General features: G+C 35.9%; 1 protein-coding gene across 5 annotated transcripts in view; it reads left to right on the top strand.

The window, feature by feature from the left end:
• LYST (lysosomal trafficking regulator) overlaps positions 1-23,246 on the top strand; it is a 172,927-nt gene that overhangs the window by 60,796 nt on the left and 88,885 nt on the right. For all 5 annotated transcript variants that reach the window (XM_019746974.3, XM_074316725.2, XM_019746975.3 and 2 more), the window contains exons 9-19: positions 393-622; positions 1,437-1,503; positions 4,323-4,432; positions 5,996-6,422; positions 9,254-9,398; positions 10,752-10,925; positions 14,331-14,491; positions 15,320-15,510; positions 18,523-18,768; positions 21,057-21,230; positions 22,166-22,315. In XM_019746974.3, the coding sequence (XP_019602533.3) occupies positions 393-622; positions 1,437-1,503; positions 4,323-4,432; positions 5,996-6,422; positions 9,254-9,398; positions 10,752-10,925; positions 14,331-14,491; positions 15,320-15,510; positions 18,523-18,768; positions 21,057-21,230; positions 22,166-22,315 (2,075 nt within the window). The remainder of the gene's footprint in view (positions 1-392; positions 623-1,436; positions 1,504-4,322; positions 4,433-5,995; positions 6,423-9,253; positions 9,399-10,751; positions 10,926-14,330; positions 14,492-15,319; positions 15,511-18,522; positions 18,769-21,056; positions 21,231-22,165; positions 22,316-23,246) is intronic.

Below are 23,246 nucleotides of genomic sequence, written 5' to 3'. Positions count from 1 at the left end.
AGCCAAGCCTACTATTTTCATGGGCAGACAAATGAACTACCCTGTGATTTAGGTATTTTGGGGTCAGAAAGTTGGGGAGAGTATTTTTTTCCAGTAGGTAGGAGGAATGTGTTAAATGTATATCATATCTATAAAAATTACTGTTGATAATATTTGCAGTTGTACTGAAGATCAGAATTACTTTTAAGGCTACTCATTTATCTTCTAACTATCCAGGAGACTTGATTATTCAGGATACTTAACCATAATCAAAAATCGTGTGTTAGGATAAGGTTTTGTGAACATCTACTTATAAATAGCACTTTTGCCACTAGAACTCCTAAATGACTAATGAGATTTGAAATATTTATTCAGTGTTTAGGATGTAAAAATGTTTTCTTTTCCCCTTTCAGGTGTAGATGTAAAGCCTGAAGCAGAAGGTTTCATTGTATCAAGCAGTCCGAGTGACCCCGTACTTGAAAACCTCACTCAAGGGGAAATAATATATCCTGAGATTTGCATGCTGGAATTAAATTTGCTTTCTACTTGTAAAGCCAAACTTGATGTGATTGCCCATGTATTTGAGAGTTTTTTGAAAATCATCAGGCAAAAAGAAAAGAATATTTTTCTACTCATGCAACAGGTAAAAGATGCATTAAGTTAAATTTGATGAGTATTTATCACACTCATGCCCCAATGACTCACCTCCTTATTTACAACCCAACTTTCTGAAGATTATTTTAGATGATTACTTATCTTTTATAATAACTGAAACATGTTTTGACCTACAAGTGGTATTCTAAAAATCTTCTAATTGCATAAGATTTTTGTTCTGAAAATCTAATTCCATTCTAGTTCTCTAAGATAACATAAAAAATTAATGTTGTCATTGGATAACTAATAGTGATTCCTAGTATATTTCTGAGAATGGGTAAGATTTTTAAAATTACATTTAATTTTAATATATGTCATTGGTTTGAAAAATCAGAAAACAGTTTGAAAATTATGTGTAATCCTACACATAGCATTCTTTTTAGTTATTTTTAAATACTTACATATGTACATACAGTAGACTATCAAATAACTTATTACATTATAGTTGCTTCATGCTTTCATGAGGTAAGTGCTATACACCTGAAGCTGATGTAGAATATTGAATGTCAACTATAATTTTATATATCTCTATATAAAATTATATATAGATAGATCATTTTATATATTAATATGTATATTTATATATATTCATGGGATGTAAAGAGAATATAGTCAGTGGTATTGTAACAGCTGTATATGATGTCAGATGGGTAGCAGACCTGGGGGTTTATTACTTTGTGAGGGTTGTACATGTCTAATCATTATGTTGTTTTGTACACCTGAAACTAATATAAAAAATAAAATTAAACAAAATAATAATAATAAAAAAATTTAATTTTTTATGTTTTGTTTTTGATCTTCAGGGAACTGTGAAAAATCTTTTAGGAGGGTTCTTGAGTATTTTAACACAGGCTGATTCTGATTTTCAAGGTGCGTTGAAACTATTAGTTTTAAACAGTAGCTCTGAAATTATTTTGTTGTTATGTGAAATGAAGGGTTGATAATATGTCTTCCATTGGCATAGTGCTCTGTGGCTTCTGTAGTAGCTTTATATGCATCACCTCTTTTGTTCCTCAGACCCACCCAGTGCAATAGATATAGTGTAAGGATCTTGATTTTACAGAGGAAAATCTAGATTCTAAGGGATTGAGTGAGTTGTTCAGTGTCGTATGTGTGGAGGTGGCATTATAAGGCTGTGACCCAGTGTAAACACTGAACAGAATTGCTGCGTTATCAGATCAAATGCCTACTCTGTGTACTTGCACAGACAGTTGAGAAATTCATAATGAACATATAATATGATTCTATTACGTACAATGGATGGAAACCTAGATTTTAGTTGGAGAAACCTAAATTTTAGTTGGAGGCTAACACACAGAAAACGTTAATTTGGCTTTGTTGGATGTTTTCTCATGATTAGATTCAATTTATGTATTTTGGGCAGATGCACCTCAGAAGTGACGTTGTGCCTTCCTCAGTGCATCATATATCTAGGAGTTCATGACATCTATGTCTCATTATTGCTGATGTTGACTTTGATCACTTGGGTAAGGTGGTGTCTTGCCAGGTTTCTCTATTGTAAAGTTACTGTTTTCTCTTTATAATTAGTAAGTATCTTGTCGGGAGATAACTTGAGACTATATAACTTGAGATATAACTTATACATATCCCTTTTTTATCATAATTTAACCCACTCATTTTAGCATCCATTGATGAGTCTTGACTGAAACAGTGAATACTGTGGTGTTTGCCAAATAGTGATTTTCTGTTCCCATCATTCCTTCCGTGTTTATTAATTGGGATTGTACTATAAGGAAAAGCTTCCCTTCTCCCTTATTTACTATGTAGTTTATGGGCACATTTTTATTTATTGTGCTAGGTACTTTGTGGACCCTTTCAATATGAAGACTTATTTCCAGCTTAGCTCTGAGAAATTCTGTTGCGTTACCTTTTAATAACGGTTTTATTGAGATATAATCATATACTATCCAATTCACCTACTTAACATATACAATTTGATGTTTTTTCATGAATTCAGAGTTGTGCCACCATTACCACAGTCAACAGAACATTCATCATCTCCAAAGGAAACCCTGTACCCTTTCCATAAAGTCACTCCCTGCTCCCTCACAGATGCCCCCCTGCCCTTGGCAACTGCTCCTCTCTTTCCTGTCATAGATTTGCCTATTCTGGATATTTCACAGGCAACTTGACCAGACTGTACAGTTACAGCTGGTAGCCCTGAGGCTAACATCCCACTGTACATTTCAGCTTTTGCCTGGCAATTCATTCACTTTCTATCGAAAAGAGTTTTCAGGTTTGGGGCATTAAATGTAAAAGCTGAGCTATCTGTGCTGTATACTCAGAATCAAGGAGAAGAGTGTATGTTCACAGACAGGTCTTATATGAATCTGACTTCCTGTCCAGATTTTAGACAGGCAGATTGGCTCTCCACTCCTCTGAGCCCCTTTGTGATTCAGAGATTCTAGGCTGCAGCTTTCTCTTCCATCTATCTACTCTTCCATTTTCAAGAAATATTTTTAAATCTCTCACCTGATGTGCCCCCAGTGCTTACTTCCTCCACCACTTTTTTTTTCCTGTTATGGGTTTCTTCCCTTTTGTAATCCTGTGCTTTTAGTTCAGTAAGTTTCCAGTGGTAGACAAAGGCGAATACTGTGGGTGTGTGTGTGTGTGTGTGTGTGTGTGTGTGTGTGTGTGTGTGTGTTTCATTTCCCCTATTATGAACTGGAACCTATCAGTTTTGAACTGAAAAAAAAAAAAAAAAATCACCTAAGCGCATATACTTTACTTTGATCATATTACTTCCTTACTCTAAACCCTTTAATGGATTCATGTTACTTACAGGGTAAAGTCCATGCTATTTTATAGTCTTGTTGCAAGTTTCTTTCCAGATACACCTACTATTTATTACACTAGTGCATCAGTTCACTGCTTCTGCAAAATATGTTGCTTCAACATGCCTTCTGTTCTCAGGCTTCACATCGGGGTTATTTTGTCATGTCTAAAGTGGAGGTAATATGAAATTTGCAGGACTTTTTTTGTGTGGGGGGGTGAGGATCAACTGAGATAATGCATGTAAATATACTTTGAACACTGGGATGTGTGCTGCAAATATTACCTATTATTTGACTCTCAAAAGTTCTATGAATTTGTCTGTCACTGTTTATAGTTTATGCTAATCCCCATGATGGAATAAAGAAATGTTCAAACTAGTTGTTTGTGATATTTAAGTGTTTCATAATCTTAAATATTTCTGTTAGGTTGGTGCAAAAGTAATTGTGGTTTTTGCAATTGTTTTTAACCTTTAAAACCACAATTATTTTTGCACCAATCTAATACTTTTATTTATGTCATCTAATTTTCTATTTAGAAAGTGATAGTTATAATTTAAGCATTTTCAAGATGAGAAGGTAGCAAACTATTTTATGGTACTTAACAGTGTCAACTTATTTAACAAATGCTGTATTATTTATGCTTCTTTAAATAATACTTTTACTTAGAGCTAACCAATCACTAAGGAAAGTGGTTTTGTTGTTTTTTTGTCGGTTGATTAGTTGGTTTGCATTTAATCATACTGCTATTTCTTCAGCAAAGTTTTCGATTATTAGATTGTTTATAATCCATTTAAAATATGACAGTAGTATTTGATCTCTTTCATTGAAATTGCTTTTTCAGTTTCTTTCATTGTGTAATGGCTTTAATTTCCCCTCTATCTTCCTTTAATTTAGCATGCCAGAGAGTATTGGTGGACCTTTTGGTGTCTTTGATGAGTTCAAGAACATGTTCGGAAGAGCTAACCCTTCTTTTGAGAATATTTCTGGAGAAATCTCCTTGTACAGTAAATATGCTATAATTAATTTTTTTCACTGATATCTAATAGGATATTTAAAAAAATATTTGGAAATCACTAAGCTCTCTCTTTTGATGTGATAATTATACAGTCAACTCCATGCTATTATTTGTGAAGTCCCCAATTATTTTACTATTTGTGCATATTTTAACCATTTCACTTCTGCTTTGGCTAACCAGACATACCATTGGGATCATAGTTCCTTTACGCCAACCCACCCCAGTTTTGTGCTTAATTGATTCTAGAGTTTTGATTAGTAAAGAGAACTTAATTATAAATAATTATAACCATTTTGAGGATTTTTTTTTTTAGAAAATTATTATCCACTCTTCAGTTATCTTCTGTCACTTCTCCTTTCCATTGGTTTAGCTTAGCAACTTTTAGACTGTTCTTTGCTGAGGAACCCATTTTGATAATGAAATATGGACTAAGAGTATAAGCCAATAAAACAAGAAACCTGGAGCTACTCTCTTTGAAGCAGGATTGAATGTTCCTGAGCCCTGCCCGTTTCACCACCTCACTCTAGCCTTGTGGGCCCTATGGGAGCTCTGTGGAACACGAGGTTAAAAACCATGAGTGCAGACAATTGAGAACTGACTAAATTTATGGAATGATTTTTTAATTTTTCTGAGTTCATTTTTCATAATCAACACTGGATGTTATTTTATGCATGAGTATTGCATTACTTAATTGTACTTAAGGTTAATCTTTTCTATTTTTTTTACTTGTCTCCTTAGTCATTGCTTAAAATTAAATGTTTGTTTTCTCTCTTATTTTTCCTATACATTCTACATTTCAGTGTAATCCAAAACTTGTAATTATAAATAAAACCTAATCACCTTATTGTAGTTTACTAAACACAGATGAAAGAACATTTATTTAACAAAAACTCATAGACACAGACAACAGTTGAGTGGTTACTAGAGGGTAAGGGGGGAGGAGGAGTAGTAGAAGAAGAAAAAGGGGGTCAAATATATGGTGCTAGAAGGAGATCTGCTCTGGGTGATGAACACAAATATGATATACAGGCAATGTATTATAGAAATGTACAGTTGAAACCTATATAATTTCCCTAACCATCATCATCCCAATAAATTTAATAAATAAATAAATTAATTGGAAAGTGAGCACTCAATTTTAGAAATTCATTCAGAAATCTAGAGATTTTGTAAGGTCTCTAGTTCTACCCCTCATTTAAAAATAATTGAGAGAAGCAATTATGGTCTACTTGGAAATAAACATCTTTCTTTGGTAGAAATGATTTCTGATACTTAAGGCCAACTTATAGCTTTTAGTTTTGTACCATAAAAGCATCTAAATTTAAAACAAATTAACCGTAAGAGATTACGTATTTTAAGAATAAAGTCTCTCATATTTTATCTTAACTATATACAAAAAATGAAAATTTTAATGGTATGGTAGATAGGAAAGTATTTAAATAGGAATGCTGATAAGTCTATGAGTATGTTTGTATTTTCATTTATGACCTGAATTTCAAGATTATTATGTACCTTGCAACATGACTGAAGTTTTGTTTTTCTTTTTCTCTAGGAAATTCTTCTTCTGGGTATTCTGAAAATTGTTGAAAGTGATATTACTATGAGCCCTTCACAGTATCTAACCTTCCCTTTACTGCATGCTCCAAATTTAAGCAACGGTGTTTCATCTCAAAAGTGTCCTGCAATTCTCAACAGTAAAGCCATGGGATTATTGAGAAGAGCACGCGTTTCACGGAGCAAGAAAGAGTATGACAGTGACAGTTTTCCCCAGCAGCTGCTTTCCTCTTGGCACGTAGCCCCAGTCCATTTGCCATTGCTGGGACAGAACTGCTGGCCACACCTGTCAGAAGGTTTCAGTGTTTCCCTGTGGTTTAATGTGGAGTGTGTCCATGAAGCTGAGAGTATCACAGAAAAACGAAAGAAGATCAAGAGAAGAAACAAAGCATTAATTTTACGGGGTAGTAGTTTTGATGGAACAGGTATGATAACAGCGTTATCCGTTACACTCAGCTTTTTCGGATGGCAATTTAGTTGGCCAATAGGAATATAGCGATCTTATAACTTACTCTTAACATGTTATTTACCTTAAATACCTTAGTAATAATGGCAGGTCCTGACTTCCCAAAGCCTGAGTTGTCAGATAGCCTTGAAAACTCGATTTTCTTCTGTACTTTCGCTGGATTTGGGGTTGGGGGGAACACCACATATAAAGCTGCTTTGGGGTCCACCAGCCCATTTCCTGCCTATTTCCTGGTCACATTACTGGATGAGGGTGGCTACCTCCTGATGTCGGGAAAGGAAGGGGTAAAAACACTGTAGCCACTTTTCCGTCCTGCTGTTTCTCAGCTCTCATTTCATCTTTCTTTTAAGCTCTCTTTCTCAAGTTCTCAAGCTCTATCTTACCTCCTTCCCAAGCTGTATCTTACCTCAGTGTACCTACCTCTCTTAGTTCCTGTCACAGAATGTTTGAATGCATCAGCCATTTTCCACAGGTAGCATAAGTTTGATTCCAGTCCTTTCTATAACGGATCAGATTGTTATTGTGCTGCATTGAAATGGCACCTTGTCCCATGTGACCAGGGCAGCAAGCACTGTCTGTTAAAAGCCAGTTCACGGTGCTGGACATAAAGCAGGCAGGCTAATTGTTAGGTTCTATAGAAGGAATGAGATGACTGGATGATACAGATGTTTAGGGGTGTGTGTGTGTGGAGGTGCTGGTCCCAACAGCTGTTCGCTGCACAGAGCTCCCCCACCCCACTGGGGCCACCAGGACACCAGGCCTTCACCACTGGTTTCCAGGGAAGGTCCCTCCCACTGACCTGTGGATGACAGGAAAGCCTAATGACACTGTTAACACTGAAGGGTGGGCAGTGTCGCGTGGTGTTCACAGTTGAAGCTCTAAATCCACTTTCCACAGGCACATTTCCAGGTTATTAGCATAGCTTACTCACGTACTTTTATGGGCTAGCCTAGAAAGCCAATTTAAATTTTAAAATCTTAGCTGATACTTTGTAATGTTTCAGGTAATTATAGCATTTTTTGGTGAATTCAATGTTGCCACCTAAGAACTGACAGCTTTCCCACAAATATGTATGTGATGTTATCGATGATGGCACTGTGATGTACGTTGGGTGCTTCGCTGCACATGTCACTTTGCTCAGCTCTTTCTGTCCACCTTTATCTTCACAACAGTTCAGTTAGGCGAGTACTCATATGGTCTGTATTTGCAGTTAAAATTCAGCAGCCTGATCGATGTATCGAGCTGGTAAGTGATGGAAAGGGATTTCCACCCAGCTGTCACTGCGACCTATAAATGGTACAGATTGCTTTACCATATTTTAGGGGGGGTGGCAATCACAGTGTAAACCGTCTCTTACAAAATGAGTAAATATACACAGTGACCTGAGGTACTGGGAGAATTTAAAAAAAAAAGTTATTGTAAAAATGTATTAGAAAACATTTTAGAAAGATGATTTTGCATAAGCATTTTAAAGAGTATTTTTAAACGGTATACATGTAACAATGTTGAAGAGAGATGAAGGAAATATTAATTATAGTGATAATACATCCTTTGCCACTGAACCACCTGTGTGCCCTTGAACAAGTCATTTAACCTATCAGCACCTCAATTCTGTCACCCTCAAAATGGAGATAATATTTAACTCATGAGATTGTTGTGAGCATTAAATTAAGAAATATTTGTAGTATTCCTACTGTACAGTTCCTGGATACACACTGGTTTTTGTTCTCGTCTTTTATTTGTGAAAGTTCAGATTTGATATGGAAACTTTTTAAAACATCACATCAGATGTGAGTTCTGTATATGTCTTGTATCTTGGGCAATAGTCTTCAAAATGCTCAGTAAATTTAACTCTTCTTTTTTAAGACTACTGTCATTGCTGGAGGGAGTATTCTTGAAAATTGGTAGTGGTTATACCTCTTGAAAAATGGCAGCAAATATATATGTAACCTAATAACTGGTATGTTCATCTTCTTTGAAAGTCTGAGCCTTTGGATGTGCATTTCAGATTTTGGTCCGTCTAATTTGCATACTTGACATCAAAGCCATGCATCGTGGTACTAGGTAACATGGACGGCTGAAGGATTCAGCTCATCAGACATATTCAGGCAGCTCTAGGTTTTAAGTGGTGAGAAGGAGAAGTCAGGATGAATGACCAGAAAGCCCAAAGCGTGGAGCATTTACCTGAGCTTGCCTCAGAGAAACATTTCAGAGTTTCAGAAACACTTAGCACTTAAATTCAAAGAACATTCATCAGGGAGTCTAAACAGGGCATATATTTAAACACCACGATATTTCTAAAAGGAATTTTAATTTGATCAATTTCTTTATAAATAAATTCATGCTATTGTAATAATGCTAGGATGATTTTGGTAGTGCAAAGCCTGTGATGATGGTGGATGCTCCTTGGGCTGGGGTCCATGATGTCACAGTCTCCCCATCCCATCGATAAAAGAATCATGGCGCAGATGGTAATAGGTCACCATAGTGACATCACAGGGGTCTGTTCACTCCTGCCATTAGCCCTCAGTTATCATGTATTTTAAAACATTGAATAACTTTCAATGCACTCAGTTATTTTTTTCACTCCTGGTGCTTTTTCGTGATTTTTGCACTCCTGGTGCATGTAAACTTTGGAAATATTCTTGTTTGGAACAGGCCAAGTTCAGACATTCTGAGTAAATAATTTACTTCAAATGAACAACCATGCTTTGTATTCTTTTAAATATACTTTTTCACTCAATTTTTATCAACTGCTTTACTGATCATTCTAACATCTTTTTATCAAAGAGAACAACAGGCCGGAAGGTGCAGAGTACGTCAATCCTGGTGAGAGACTTCTGGAGGAAGGCTGTATTCACATGATTTCACTGGGATCCAAAGCGTTGATGATTCAAGTGTGGGCTGATCCCCACACTGGCACTTTCGTCTTTCGGTATTGATTATCCTCAACCCCCATGAATAGATATGTGTTTAAATAGTTTATTTGGAGACATTTATGTGAAATCTGCTAATAAAGATCATTACAGCAAAACAAAAATCTTATTAAAAAAGGAGATACATTCTAACAGTTATTAACCATCTTTGTAACAACATATTATTCTATTAAAAAATCTGTAACTAAATTCTAAAGTAGATAATATTAATTCTCAATTAGATTTTAGACCAAATACTTACTGAAGTCTTATCTATGGAAGTATTCTATCAGGTTGCAATGATCTTAAGACGTTGTTATTATCAGATATCTGTTTTCCATGCAGATTATATATTTAATAGCCATTATCTAATGAGCTCAAGTTCTCCTTGCTATCTTGTCCTTTTTTCCTACCTCCTTTGATAACAGGTATAGATAGAAGTCTCTTATTTGTATTAAGTGAATATGAATAATATGAGACTTTTCATAAAATTTAAAACTAAACAAACGATATGGTATTTGGGGATATATGCTTTGTAAATGTTATAAAGGTTACTGGGTACTTTGTGTACATTATATCCTATTCTGTCAGTAATCCCTTAAATTATGTTAGATTTCTAACATATCCTGGCATTTAGACATTTATGTGCAATATGTATTAATTTAAAAAAATTTTTCAATTACGGTTGACATACAATATTAGTTTCAGGTGTACAACCTAGTGATCAGAACTTTATATAACTTACAAAGTGATCACCCCAATTAGTCTAGTACCCATCTGATACCATGCATAGTTATTACAACATTATTGACTGTATTCCCTTTGCTGAGCTTACATCCCCATGTCTGTTTTTATAACTGGCAATTAGTACTTCTTAATCTTTTCACCTTTTTCATGGGGCCCCCCAACCCCCTTCCCATCTGGTAACCATCAAAATGTTCTCTGTCAGTATGAGTCTATTTCTATTTTATTTGTTCATTTATTTTGGTTTCTAGATTCTACATATATGTGAAATCATGTATTAATTTTTATATAAACCAAATATTGTAATTTCTAAAAGAGCAATGACTATATAAATAGTAATGATAAAATGTTTTTTTACAACTTGAGCTCTGAAAATTATTGCCTAAATTTTTAACACTAGCATATGAGCCTAATCTATTTTAGTTCATGCACTGAGGTAATAATATAATAAAATAGCTAAGCAGATTATGGTGTTAAAGAAAGACATTCTAACTTTTCAAGATAGTTTAAAAATAGAGCTGATTTTTAATCTCACTTAAATATCTATAGTTAGAGTTGTTATACATGTGTTAAATACTGAGAACAGAAATGGCATGTTTTCAGCCTATACCTTTGCTCTCTTTGTGTAGTGTATGCATGGATTCAAATGATGATACGAAAGCTGTTTTACTAGCACAGGCTGAATCACAGGAGAACGTTTTCCTCCCCAGCAAATGGCAACATTTAGTCCTCACCTACTTACAGCAGCCCCAGGGGAAAAAGAATATCCATGGGAGAATCTCCATATGGGTCTCTGGACAGAGGTACTGAACATTTTTAGTAAATACTTATTAACCTCAGTTATAGTTTTAAGTTTAATTAGTCTGTTATAGCTTCTAAAACAGATTACAGAACACTATAGATAAACTTACTATATATTAACATGGGAACCTATGTCAGAGTTGGATGTTTTCCTATTTATCACTTCTGTACAAAATTGATTTCCCATAGAAGTAATTGTTGAAAATTAGTATTTGGGTTTGGGGAGCATGTAGAAATCTGGACATTTAGACATTTATATGGAATATATAGTAGATAAAGAAACAGAAGTTATAATTTGGTCCTACAAGCCCATATGTTATAAAATTAATCCACAAGGAATTATTAGCTAATAAGACTAATACCTAACTTAAATAAGGATTTCAAAAGATATTAGAATGGCTAGATAAAGATATAAGCCAGTGTATCAGGTGATAGACTGACAGGGTCCTAGAAACATACCAGGTGATAGATTAAGGTATAGTACTATACGATTTTTACTGACCAGGAGAATTATGGGTCAAGTTAATAAGAAACATTTTCTGGAATATCGTAATGTAAAATTTAACCCTGAGAGAACTACAAGGTATCTTGGATTTGTAAGAGTTGGGAAGTATTTTATTGAATGAAATATTATGAAAAGGGATACATAATTAGATATTAGTGTAGCCTGGGGAAGGATCAAACTGGCTGGAAGGAAGAGTCTGAGTTGAATTATGAGAAGGAAAAGTGAATGGGCGTGGCCAAGCTCTCTGACAGAGGCTTTGAAGGCCAAGAGGCGGAGTGTAAATTTCATTGAATGGACCATAAAACATCGCATGCCTATAGTGTTGCAGACCTTTTGCTAGGTGCTTAATGTACGTTATCTCCCAATTCTCTTCAGAATCCCTTGAAGTAGATTAGACCACAGATGTAACATATATAGCCTTAGCACAGATTAACCTCTTTTCATTCATTTGTTTGTTTATCCATCACATATTTACTGAGGAATTACTGTGTGTGTGTCAAGCGCATGCTATGTTAGGCCTGAGGGTAGTGATAAACATGACAGCCATATTCATTGCCTTCTTGAACTCATAGTCTAATGAGGAAACAGAAAACAAGCAAGCACAATTAAATGAACATATGCAAATTATGACGAATGTTGTGAAAGTAAACAGGTCCTGGACAGAAAACATCAGTTCTTCTACTTCAGAGAGGTGGTTCAGGGAAGACCTCTCTAGGAACAAATTATTGAAGCTGACACCTGAGGGAGGAGATGGGGCCACCATGAGGAGGGGGCAGGAAGAGCATCCAGGCAGAGGAAAGGGTCTGTGGAAACACTGGAGAGGCAGGAAGGCTTAGCACTAGAGGGAGGCGGCGGGGAGGGGTTTGGGATGGCTTTAGTGTAGTCAGTCCACAGTGTCTGCAGCAGGCAAAAGCAGGCTTTGGAAATAAAATCAGGGGTTCTGTTTTTGTTTATCCATTAAGACAATACATGAAAACACATCATTGAAGCTTACTTTCCACATCCCAAATAAAATCTTTCCTGAGACGTTCTCAGTCTTCACAACTGCCTAAGCCTGAATGGCAGCTGTAGCCAACCAGTAAATTCGTTTCCAGAACCTTGAGTGAAGTCGGTTAGAGCTGGGATGGGGCTGTGAGTACAGAGCCTCTTTCTCCTGGACTCTCCTCCTCATTCCCTGAGCTCTCAGCACGTGCCAGGTGACCTCATTTGGGCCTCCAACAACACCTCCATGTAGGTATATTGTGATCTCTTCTACATGTGCGGCACCTGAGACGCAGAGTGGGCTAAGTAACTTACCGAAAGTCATGCCACAAGTAAGGGGTACAGCTGAAACCTGAGCCTAGACTCTGCCCCTAGGTAGTGCCTATATGCTAAACCCATAGGCTTACAGCCTGTTTGAGTCAGGCCAGCTGATAGGTACAGGAATCATGAGCTAATTATTAGACATGTTCAGAGGGACAGTTTAAATGTTCATTATGGACAATTCTGAAGCTAGTGAGCATGGTAACTATAGTCTCTGGATTCACATGTCACTCTATTTGTTACCCACCCACTTATTTCTGTATTACTTGGAAGGAATTTTTTGCCACTTGGTACAAGTTAATGATTTCATCTGTTAATAGAGCAATGAACAAGAAACCAAGGACAAATATATTATTTTGTTTATTTAAATTTGGTGCTATCTTTATCCTTTTCTGAACTAATAGAATAATTTCTACAAATAACACATTTTAAGAGGCCATTTTAATATATAATGGCACTGAGAAACAATTTATTAACATTTTATATTAATAGTCACTTTATGAACAGCACACAAATCTGGTAGGAATATATGGTACATGGCAGATACTATATGTTGGGATTCATCTTTCATTGATCTTGTGGTACGATTTTTTTATCCTTAAAAACTATATTGTCATATTACCACTAAGTGGCAGTAGTGTTTCAGTCACAGCCATTTATTTGGTTCAAGAAAGATCCATGTAATGGAAGTTGTCTCACTCAAAAGTTGTATGTCAGTTATACCTCAATTAAAAATAAATTATCTCACGTATTTTTTATTAAAAAATATTCCTATTAAAATAGTTAAATTTATGTTAAATATGAATCAGAAAGCCTTAGGGGAAAGTTTTTAAATATATTCCAAAGTAGAATTTCTCATAAGGCGCTAACAACGTTAGCTTATTCTAAGTCTTTATCTTATTCACAAACTTTGCCTGTATAAGTTACCTTCATTGTCTTAATACAGAGTCTAAAACATTCCTAAAATAGGGGTAGAAGTTGGCACTCTGCAGTTTCAACTAGATGATGAAGTCCTCCTGTCATGTGTGTCTTCCTGTGAGAAAGCATTAGTTTACCTTTTCCTGTAAAGATTCCAGTAAAAACAAGAGATTAACCAAAAGCTCTGCAATGAATTAGCATTGAAAAAACAAAATGCAGAAAAAGCATTGGCATTTCCGTCGCTAGTCAGAACAAAATCTGGAGAAGTGATTATTTTTTTCTCATTAGTCTCCAAAGGCCTTAGGGAAGATGAGAGATTTTAGGAATTGTCTACCAAGATGGCAGATGTCTTGGTAAAAGTAGGGGGAGGTGGTTGGGTTGTAGCTGTAAACCAGGAAGACGTATACGCCAAATGGCAAAGAAAACTTGCTGCAAAGGTGGGGTCACACTTCCCATGGCCTGGTGTAGGGTCATTGGGCATCCATGTTTTGCTTCCCAATTTCTGGGTCTTGTGGAACACCTGCACCTTGGACTGAGACAACAGAATCAGTTCTATTTCTCCCCATCATCAGCTGTTTGAGACTGAACCAAGACAATTGTCCAAGAATTTCCATTATTAAACACTCATACTTACTACTTAGTCCTTACTGAAGTAATTGATTTAACTTTGTTTTTAATTTAGGAAGGCTGATGTTACTGTGGATTTTATGCTTCCAAGAAAAACAAGTTTGTCATCTGATAGCAATAAAACATTTTGCATGATTGGCCATTGTTTATCATCCCAAGAAGAGTTTTTGCAATTGGCTGGAAAATGGGATCTGGGAAATTTACTCCTCTTCAATGGTAAATTTTTCCCTTTCAAAGCATTTCCAAATTTTTCTTTCAGTTAACAAGTATTAAACTAAGTAAATTATCCTGGATAAAATATTAATCCCTGTTTCTTTATTGTGCTTAATAAGTACTGTATTTCCTGCATCAAGATGACTTTTAAAATATTTTAACATCTTTATAATCTAGATGTTTCTTATAATTGATATATATATTTAATGTAGAGGTGTACATCTTACCCCCATCCCTCCCCCCAAAAGAGATGCTTATTCAATCAACTTTATTTTATAATCCTGTAAAATGCAGTATTATGACAGGTAAACTTAGAACGGTTGTCTCTTTTATTTATAATTTTAGTATGTCCTATAAAAATACCAAAATTTAGAGAAAAAAGAAATAATATGATTTTAAAATACATCACTAAACCTGGCACATAACAGCATTCAGACAGTGATTATTGAATAGATGGATGGATGGAAGGAATAAAGACATCAATTCACATTTCATTTTAAAAAGGAATTTACTGAGGTATATTTTCCATTTATTAAAAGAAAAGCAAAACGAAAAGCTTTTCCAGCTGAAGGAGCAAATAGAAATTTCATGATTTTATTTTATCAAGAGCTTCATAGTTAAACCTTTATGTATATTAATTCATCTTCCATTCACTGTTGGCATAGGTTATTTGCTCATTACACCAATTTGGAAACTGAGGCTTTATCAGTTTTATAAGACATAGTGAACAAGGAAAGAATCTGGCATAAAGAAATTCTTGGTTTCTTGCTTTTTGTGGAAAATTCTGGTTGGGATATTTTAAATAAGTACCTTTATTTTTCTGCTATCCAGGAGCTAAGATTGGTTCACAGGAGGCCTTTTATCTATACGCTTGTGGACCCAACTTTACATCTATAATGCCATGTAAATATGGCAAGCCTGTGAATGACTACTCCAGATATATTTCTAAAGAAATCTTGCAATGTGAGCAAATCAGAGAACTTTTTATGACCAAGAAAGATGTGGACACTGGTCTCTTAATTGTAAGTTTTCATTTTATAAGTTTTAACTTTATAGTAATTGTACATATATATGCTTATTGAATGTGTAATTAGCTACAAATTAGGTTTCTAATGTTTCTGTTTTTTGTTTCTCAACATTTTCTTTCCTTAGAATATAGATTTTTTTCTGGGGAAAAAAATTGAAATACTTTGACCTCCTCAGCATGTGTTTTCAAGTTTCAAATTTTTACCTCCATTTCCTTGAAACCATATTTCTTTATTAAGTATCATTTTTATTTATTATAGTTTATACCTATTAATCATTTAAGACAAATGTTTATTATATAGTGAAAATATAACACATTAGCCTAAAAAATATTGCTCATTATATTTCTTTTCTATACTTAATAAATGCGAATTTTTATTTATAATATTAGTTTTACTTACATATATTCAGATTTTAGAATATTTATTCTTTAATGTCAGTAACAACAGGAATTTTGCTTTCAAAATATTGCTAACTCTGCTTATGTGAGGCTCTGATTGTTTTTTATATATTATTCTAATATTTTGTTCTAATGTACAGTTTAGGGACTTGTGAAGGACATTTTTTATTACAGCAGCTAGAAAACTGAGCCTTCATAGTCTTAGAAGATCTACTGAAAACTGGTAGATCTGGCCATGAAACTGTTCCTCCTTCTCTTCTTGTGAGAGATACAATGATAGGTCAGAGAGATTTCTTACTGAAGGAGACTACTGTTTGGGAATGTGTTTTGTTGTTGGTAATGAGGTGTACATTTCACAATCAAAATAAATTCTATTTTAAAGCTGTAACATTTGACCAAAGTAAAGAAGAAATTCTAGTATAGATACTTATCTGATATAGATAAAATATAGATAAGTCCTAATTGGTGTTAAGTATAGGGGTATATATGTTGTAAAATACACAGAGAGTGGAGACCGATGGAATTGAAAGATCTGATAATAGGCATATTTTCTTTTTCCTCCCTGAGGAGTATTTAAAAATGGAGGTTTAGGATTTTGGCTGTCCAGTACTACTGAGTGGGGGCCAGGGGTGCTGACTGTTCTGCACAGGCAGTGTCACACAGCAAAGAATGGTCCCACCGTTGAGAAAACACGCTTTGGGGAAACGGTTCTCAAACCTGAATGTGCATGCTTCACCCAGAGAACTTCAGACGTGGATCTCTGGGCCAGGGTTTCAGGTTCAGTAGGTCTGAAGTGTGCCCATGAATTTGCCTTTTTAACAGTTTCCCAGGTGATGGCGATGCTGCTGTGCAGGGACCCCACACACAGAGAATCTGTGTTGTGGGGAGACCAAGGAGCTCACACAAGTGTTGTTTAAATAATAATTTTAACTCTGGTTTTCGGTTAATCCATTTGTTTTCACGCATCAAAGAATGTCCCTAAGTCTTTTGTTTGGACTGAAAAGAATATACGTTATATAAGTTGTAAAATTCAACATAAATTATCCCAAATTAAAATTCTATGGGTTTTATGTGAAAATTCTGTTTAGAAAGCAAGATTTTTTTAAACCTGATTTAGTAATTTGGGGGTTATGAGGTCATGAGTGAGCAGTCAGGCTGAGACTGTGCCCTTGCTGGTGTTCCAGGTAGACGGGCATTTTGTCAGGTTTCTGAGGAAAACCATACAGGTTTCAAAGTTTGTTTTACCAACATAATCATTTCCATAGACATCGCAGTCAGTTTAGTTGGTATGCAGATATGCCTGATGGCGTCTGACGAAACTGCCCTCCAATCATGGTGGCTTGAAAATGACCGAAGACCAAGGTCCTGCAAGCTTCTGTGAGAAGACACTGAATGTTCAGTACCTGATTTCCAGAAGCCTGGGCTCCTGCAGTGGCGGCCACTGAGAGCACCTGAAAGTGCATTCTGCATTTTACATTTACCGTGATTTTCAAGTACAGTCATCCCCCTTACCCGTGGTTTCACTTTCCAGAGTTCAGTTACCCACGGTCAACTGTAGTCCAAAAATATTAAATAGAAAATTCCACAGATAAACAATTCATGAGTTTTGAATTGTGTGACATTCCGAGTAGCATGATAAAATCCCACGTAGTCCCACTCTATCCCACCCGGGACACGAATCACCCCTTTGTCCAGCATCTCGACGCAGCCAATGCTCCCCACCCATTAGTCACCCATTAGCTGCCTAGGTGATCAGATCTACTATCGCAATACCGCAGTGCTTGCGTCCAGTCACCCTGATTTTACTTAATAATGGCCCCAAAGCCATTCGCATAACTTCTATTACATTGTTATAATTGTTATCTTTTATTACTTGTTAATCACTTACTGTGCCTAATTTATAAATTAAATTTTATCATAGGTATGCATGTATAGGGCAAAACAGTATGTATAGGGTTCAGAACAGTCCTTGGTTTCAGGCATCCACTGGGGGTCTTGGAACGTATACCCCACGGATATGAAGGGATGACTGGAGTTATTAGAAGCTTGACAGGGAGGCAGAAGCTGACTGAAACTACCCTCTGCAAGGGAGAAATGTTCAAAGTTCTTTCAATTTTAGTTAGGTGTGCTGAGTCTTGGGATTTTATTCTAATAGAAGGAAAGATGTGGTTTAGAGTCGCTTTAAATGAGTAGCCAGCCCAGGAGCAAATTCAAAGCCAAAATTTTGAATACATTGATCAAGGCTTCCCGTTTCATAGGGTTGTAAAGATTGTTTGATATTTATGTACACAGAACAGTGCCTGGTATGTCACGGGTGTGGTATGAGATTTAGCTGTTGTTAGTAGTAAGAGTACGTGTAATTTCATGTTTATTCTCAAATGATCAAAACTGGAGTCTCTCAGCCTTGATGTGGTTTATACTGTAAATCACTGCTGAATGAAACTGGTCTTTTCCTTTTGGGGAGCCACCTTGTTTCTCATGTTCATCTTGTTTAATGTAGTCTCTGTCTTTTTTAATACAAAGAAAAAGATTTGTTGGGTGTATTTTTACTTTGGAATATTTATTTTGCACTGTGTTTAGTTACTGAAGGAAAATATTTGTGTTTCAGGAAAGCCTTTCGATTGTTTATACAACGTACTGTCCTGCTCAGTACACCATCTATGAACCAGTTATTCGACTTAAAGGTCAAGTGAAAACCCAGCTCTCTCAAAGACCCTTCAGCTCCAAAGAAGTTCAGAGCACCTTATTAGAACCTCATCATCTAAAGAACCTCCGGCCTACTGAATGTAAAACTATTCAAGGCATTCTGCACGAGATTGGGGGGACTGGGATATTTGTTTTTCTCTTTGCCAGGGTAAGAATCGTTGGTTATAGTTTTATCTGAAGAGAAATGTTTTCATTATTGATAAATTTTAGGGTTTCTTTTTTATTATAAAACAAAGCCATATACATCAACTATATTAAACTTCTAAGATGAAAAAAAAATCACCTATTCAGGGTGCCATCAAGCTTTCTGCCACAGATGGTTAAAGTTTCTTTTCATTTCTGAATATTTTAGAAGTTTTCTGTTATCCAGAAATGTAATTAGAACAATTCAATGTTAAATTATAAGATTAAAATTGCCAGAGGAAAAGAAATACATGCTGTAGTGATAATATACAAGAAATGTGTTCTTTAAAAGAAGGTTTGTGAAACTTGTTTTTCCCTTGAAGCTTCGAGATGTATGGAAAAACACAAGGGTCAACAAATAAGTACAAAAAAATAATTTAATTTATTGGAGTTTGAAGTTTTTTTTAAAGCAAAGAAATATAAAAAGTTTGACTCATGATGTGAGTACTATATTAGAATAAATTGTTTAATTTTCTCTTCTGTTTAGTCATCTGAGGGCAGGGACAGTATCTTTCCTGGCATAGTTAGGCAGTCAGTAAGTGTATACTGACTGTTTCAGGGATGGCTGAGATCCGAAAGAGGGCGTACAAGTGCTCTCACTTCAGTACAAACCATCTCTACTTCCTGGGGGTCCGTGTCCTTTTACCACTAAAGCAGCCCTGGTTCATCTTCAGAATCGTATCCCTAAGTATAACTTTTGCAGCATTATCAAATCTTCACAGTCTCCTTGCCTGCGGCATTCTTTCTTTAATGTAATCATTTTTGACTAATTTTGCAATAAGGGACAACAAATCAGTGTTTATTGTTATTGTATTGTTACTGTTCCTATAAATATTTTGTTAGAATTTGACTCACCACACTGCCTTTTCCTCCTCTTCCTTTTTCAAAACTTTTTTTTTAAACTGTTTCACTTTTTTTTTTTAACTTTTTATTGGGGAACAGTGTGTTTTTCCAGGGTCCATCAGCTCCAAGTCAAGTTTTTGTCCTTCAATCCAGTTGTGGAGGGCGCAGGTCAGCTCCAAGTCCAGTCGCCATTTTCAATCTTAGTTGCAGGGGGTGCAGCCCACTATCCCATGCGGGAATTGAACCGGCAACCTTGTTGTTGAGAGCTCGGAGCTCTAACCAACTGAGCCATCTGCCCTTGAACCTTTTTTTTTTTTTTTGCATTGAGTATCTAGTTGAATAGATTTTAGTGGTTTAAAATGAAAGGCTCTTTGTTTAACTCCTGATCAACATTTTGTGATGTACTTTTACAGCTTTGTATAATTTCAAAACATACACCCTTAGTTTTTCTTCTTTCAAGTTATTGAATATAAATTTGTTATGATTGCTGTTACACAGTGACTAGATCCTAGAGAAAATGGTTAATTTTTTTATCTTACATACATGTAAGACTTTGAAAGTATGCTTTCACATTTAAAACTTAGAAACCTGTTCAGTATCCTTCCTCCTCCCCTATAAAAATAGTCAGTCCCCTTAAAATCCTTGCATGCATAACCCAGCTACTGTGCCTAATTACCATCCAGCCATAGAGGCAACCTGCAGCGTCCTGGGAGAACCGTGACCTTTCAGTTGCAGACCTTTACGCTTCTCCTGACTGTCTCCTGCCCCAGCTGCCCGCCTATCCCTACTTCTAGGATTTTGCTCTTCCCAGGCCATCTTCCCTCTGTGCAGGCTTCCAACCTGGCGAGTGGGGTCAGATGTAGTTGCTGTGCCCCCAGTGAGGGCATTTGGTGTCTCATTCTTCTTTGCCTTTTATCATGACAATAAAGGGTGTTCCTCACATATAGTAGTTGTGCAAAAGTGTTGGTTGCTTTGCAATACGAGGCCTAGTCCATGGTTGTGTACATACATCTTCTCTTCTGACTAGACAGGAGGCCCGCTGCATGCAAATGTCGTGCCTCTTACTCCTTTTTCTCTCTCAGCGCAAACGCAGAGGCTCTTTGTTGATTGACTCATTATCAAATATTTGAGGCATTTTGCTGACATTTCAGATCACTAATAAAATGCTACTGACTTCTACAGTTATTGATGTTATTTTAGTTCATTTATGATATTTTTAAGAGACTACAGAACATGGAATTTATGTCTCCTCATTTTGTTTATTTATAATTCTTAAATTACAAAGAAAGTGTGAGCAATAAAAAGAAGCTTTCAAATGAAATGGATGGATTGATATTACATAGTGGTAGATAATCACACGTTAAATTTGTACTCTCAAGAAATTAGAAAATTATATCCACTTTTTTTTAGGTTGTGGAACTCAGTAGCTGTGAAGAAACTCAAGCATTAGCACTGAGAGTTATACTCTCATTAATTAAATACAATCAACAGAGAATGCATGAATTAGAAAATTGTAATGGGCTTTCCATGATTCATCAGGTGTTGATCAAACAAAAATGCACCGTTGGCTTTCACATTTTGAAGGTACGTCCTCATAACATTTATTCTCATAGTTTCATACAGCGATACTTCTCTCTTCATTAATGTCTTCCAGTAATAGATTTGTGTTTCAGTTCTTCCTGAAGAAAATGAAGGAATCTCAGTAGTGTAGATTTAATGAAACTAAGGTACTCTCCTGGTTCCCCCCCCCCCCATCATTTAAATAATTACATTTTGATTTTCTTTAAAGCATTTTAGAAGAGTAAGAGGGAAAAAAAATAAACTCGTAGAATTGGGGTCAGAATGAGCCCAGAGATGTCTCCTAGGCTGGCCCCTCACCCTGTACATGTTGGAATTGAGCTCCTCAGAGGCACTGTTGTTTGTTTCAACTCCCAGTTCAGGGAGAAAACCCAGTGCTCTGCCATTTCCATGCGGTCATGCTGCTATAGATTTAGTTTTTTAAAGACATACTAGTGTTTATTACGATCCAGCTGTCAGTATATATTTAAATACCTTTCTGGCTAAAGGCGATTGGTAACATTGTGAAAGTATTTCTCTCTGAGGGTACTACTCCTGAGGCAAAAATGACACCTCTACCTACTTGTGTGCCTCCACCGCCTCACTCTTTACACTGTCGACGTCTATAAATTTGTGGCACGAGTCCTTACACTTTTGGGGGAAAAGTTGTATAGCCTAAGAGATCTGTTGAATTTAAAAAATGAAAATAGAGTGTGGTTTAATTTACCCCATGTTTGAAACTGGGTAATCGTATACAAACATTTGAAAGTTTGTGTTTTTCTAATTATTTGAATTGTTTTGCAAAAACAAGTTAAAGATACTCTGTGAAATTTTGACTTATTCATCAGTTTTCCTTTGAATTTAATGTTATGATTGCTAAGATGGAAAGTTTACTGTTTTCTGTTGAACTTTGGGATTAATTGATTATTAATGCATCTTGTGTTAATGCTAATTTTCCATAGACCCTTCTTGAAGGTTGCTGTGGTGACGATATTCTTCTTATCAATGAGAATGGAGAGTTTCAGTTGGATGTGGAGTCTAATGCCATAATCCAAGATGTTAAGCTGCTCGAGGAGCTTTTGCTTGACTGGAAGATATGGAATAAAGCAGAGGCATGTACTTTTTTTTAATGGTAAAAAAAACACATGACGCAAATTTACCCTCTTAACGATTTTGAAGCGTGCAGGACAGCCGTGACTATATACACTTTGTTGTACAGCAGACCTCTAAACTGCTTCATGTTGCTTGACTGAAACTGTCCCCATTGAACAGCAACTCCCCGTCTCCCCTCCCCCAGACCCTGGCAACCACCATTCTACTTTCTGTTTCTGTGAGTTTGATTACTTCAGATACCTCATATAAATGGAATCATTCAGTATTTGTCTTTTTGTGATTGGCTTGTCTCACTTAGCATTATGTCCTCAGGGTTCATCTATATTGTAGCATATGACAAGATTTATTTCTTTCTTTTTAAAGACTGAGTAAAGACTTGTATGTATAGAACACATTTTCTTTATCCATTTATTTGTCGATGGACATTTAGTTTGCTTCCACTTCTTGGATACTGTGAATAATGCTGCAATGAGCATGGGAGTGCAAATGTCTCTTCAAGATCCTGTTTTCAATTCTTTTGAATACAAATACCCAGAAGTAGGATTTCTGAATCATGTAGTGGTTGTATTTTTTTGAGTGATCTCCATACTATTTTCCGTAAGAGCTGCACCATTTTACAATCCCACCAACAGTGTGCAGGGTTTCAGTTTCTCCGCATCCTGGCCAACAATTGTTATTCTCTGGTTTTTTGGTAGTGGCCATTCTGTTAGTTGTGATGTGATGTCTAATTGTGGTTTTGACTTGCATTTCCCTGATGATGAGTGACGATGAGCATCTTTTCATGCACCTGTTGGCAATTTGTATATCTTCTTTGTAGAGATGCCCATTCAAGTCCTTTGCCCATTTTTTTTATTGCATTATTGGATTTTTTGGTTATTGAGTTGTAGGAGCTCTTTATATATTATGGATATTAATCTGTTCTCTGATATA

The sequence above is a fragment of the Rhinolophus sinicus genome, chromosome 6 (assembly GCF_057876585.1).
Source record: "Rhinolophus sinicus isolate RSI-liver-muscle chromosome 6, RSI-T2T, whole genome shotgun sequence".
In the NCBI taxonomy this organism is placed as follows: domain Eukaryota; kingdom Metazoa; phylum Chordata; class Mammalia; order Chiroptera; family Rhinolophidae; genus Rhinolophus; species Rhinolophus sinicus.
The sequence above is the reverse complement of the archived record's forward strand: the minus strand, read 5'-3'. Positions and strand labels throughout refer to the sequence as shown.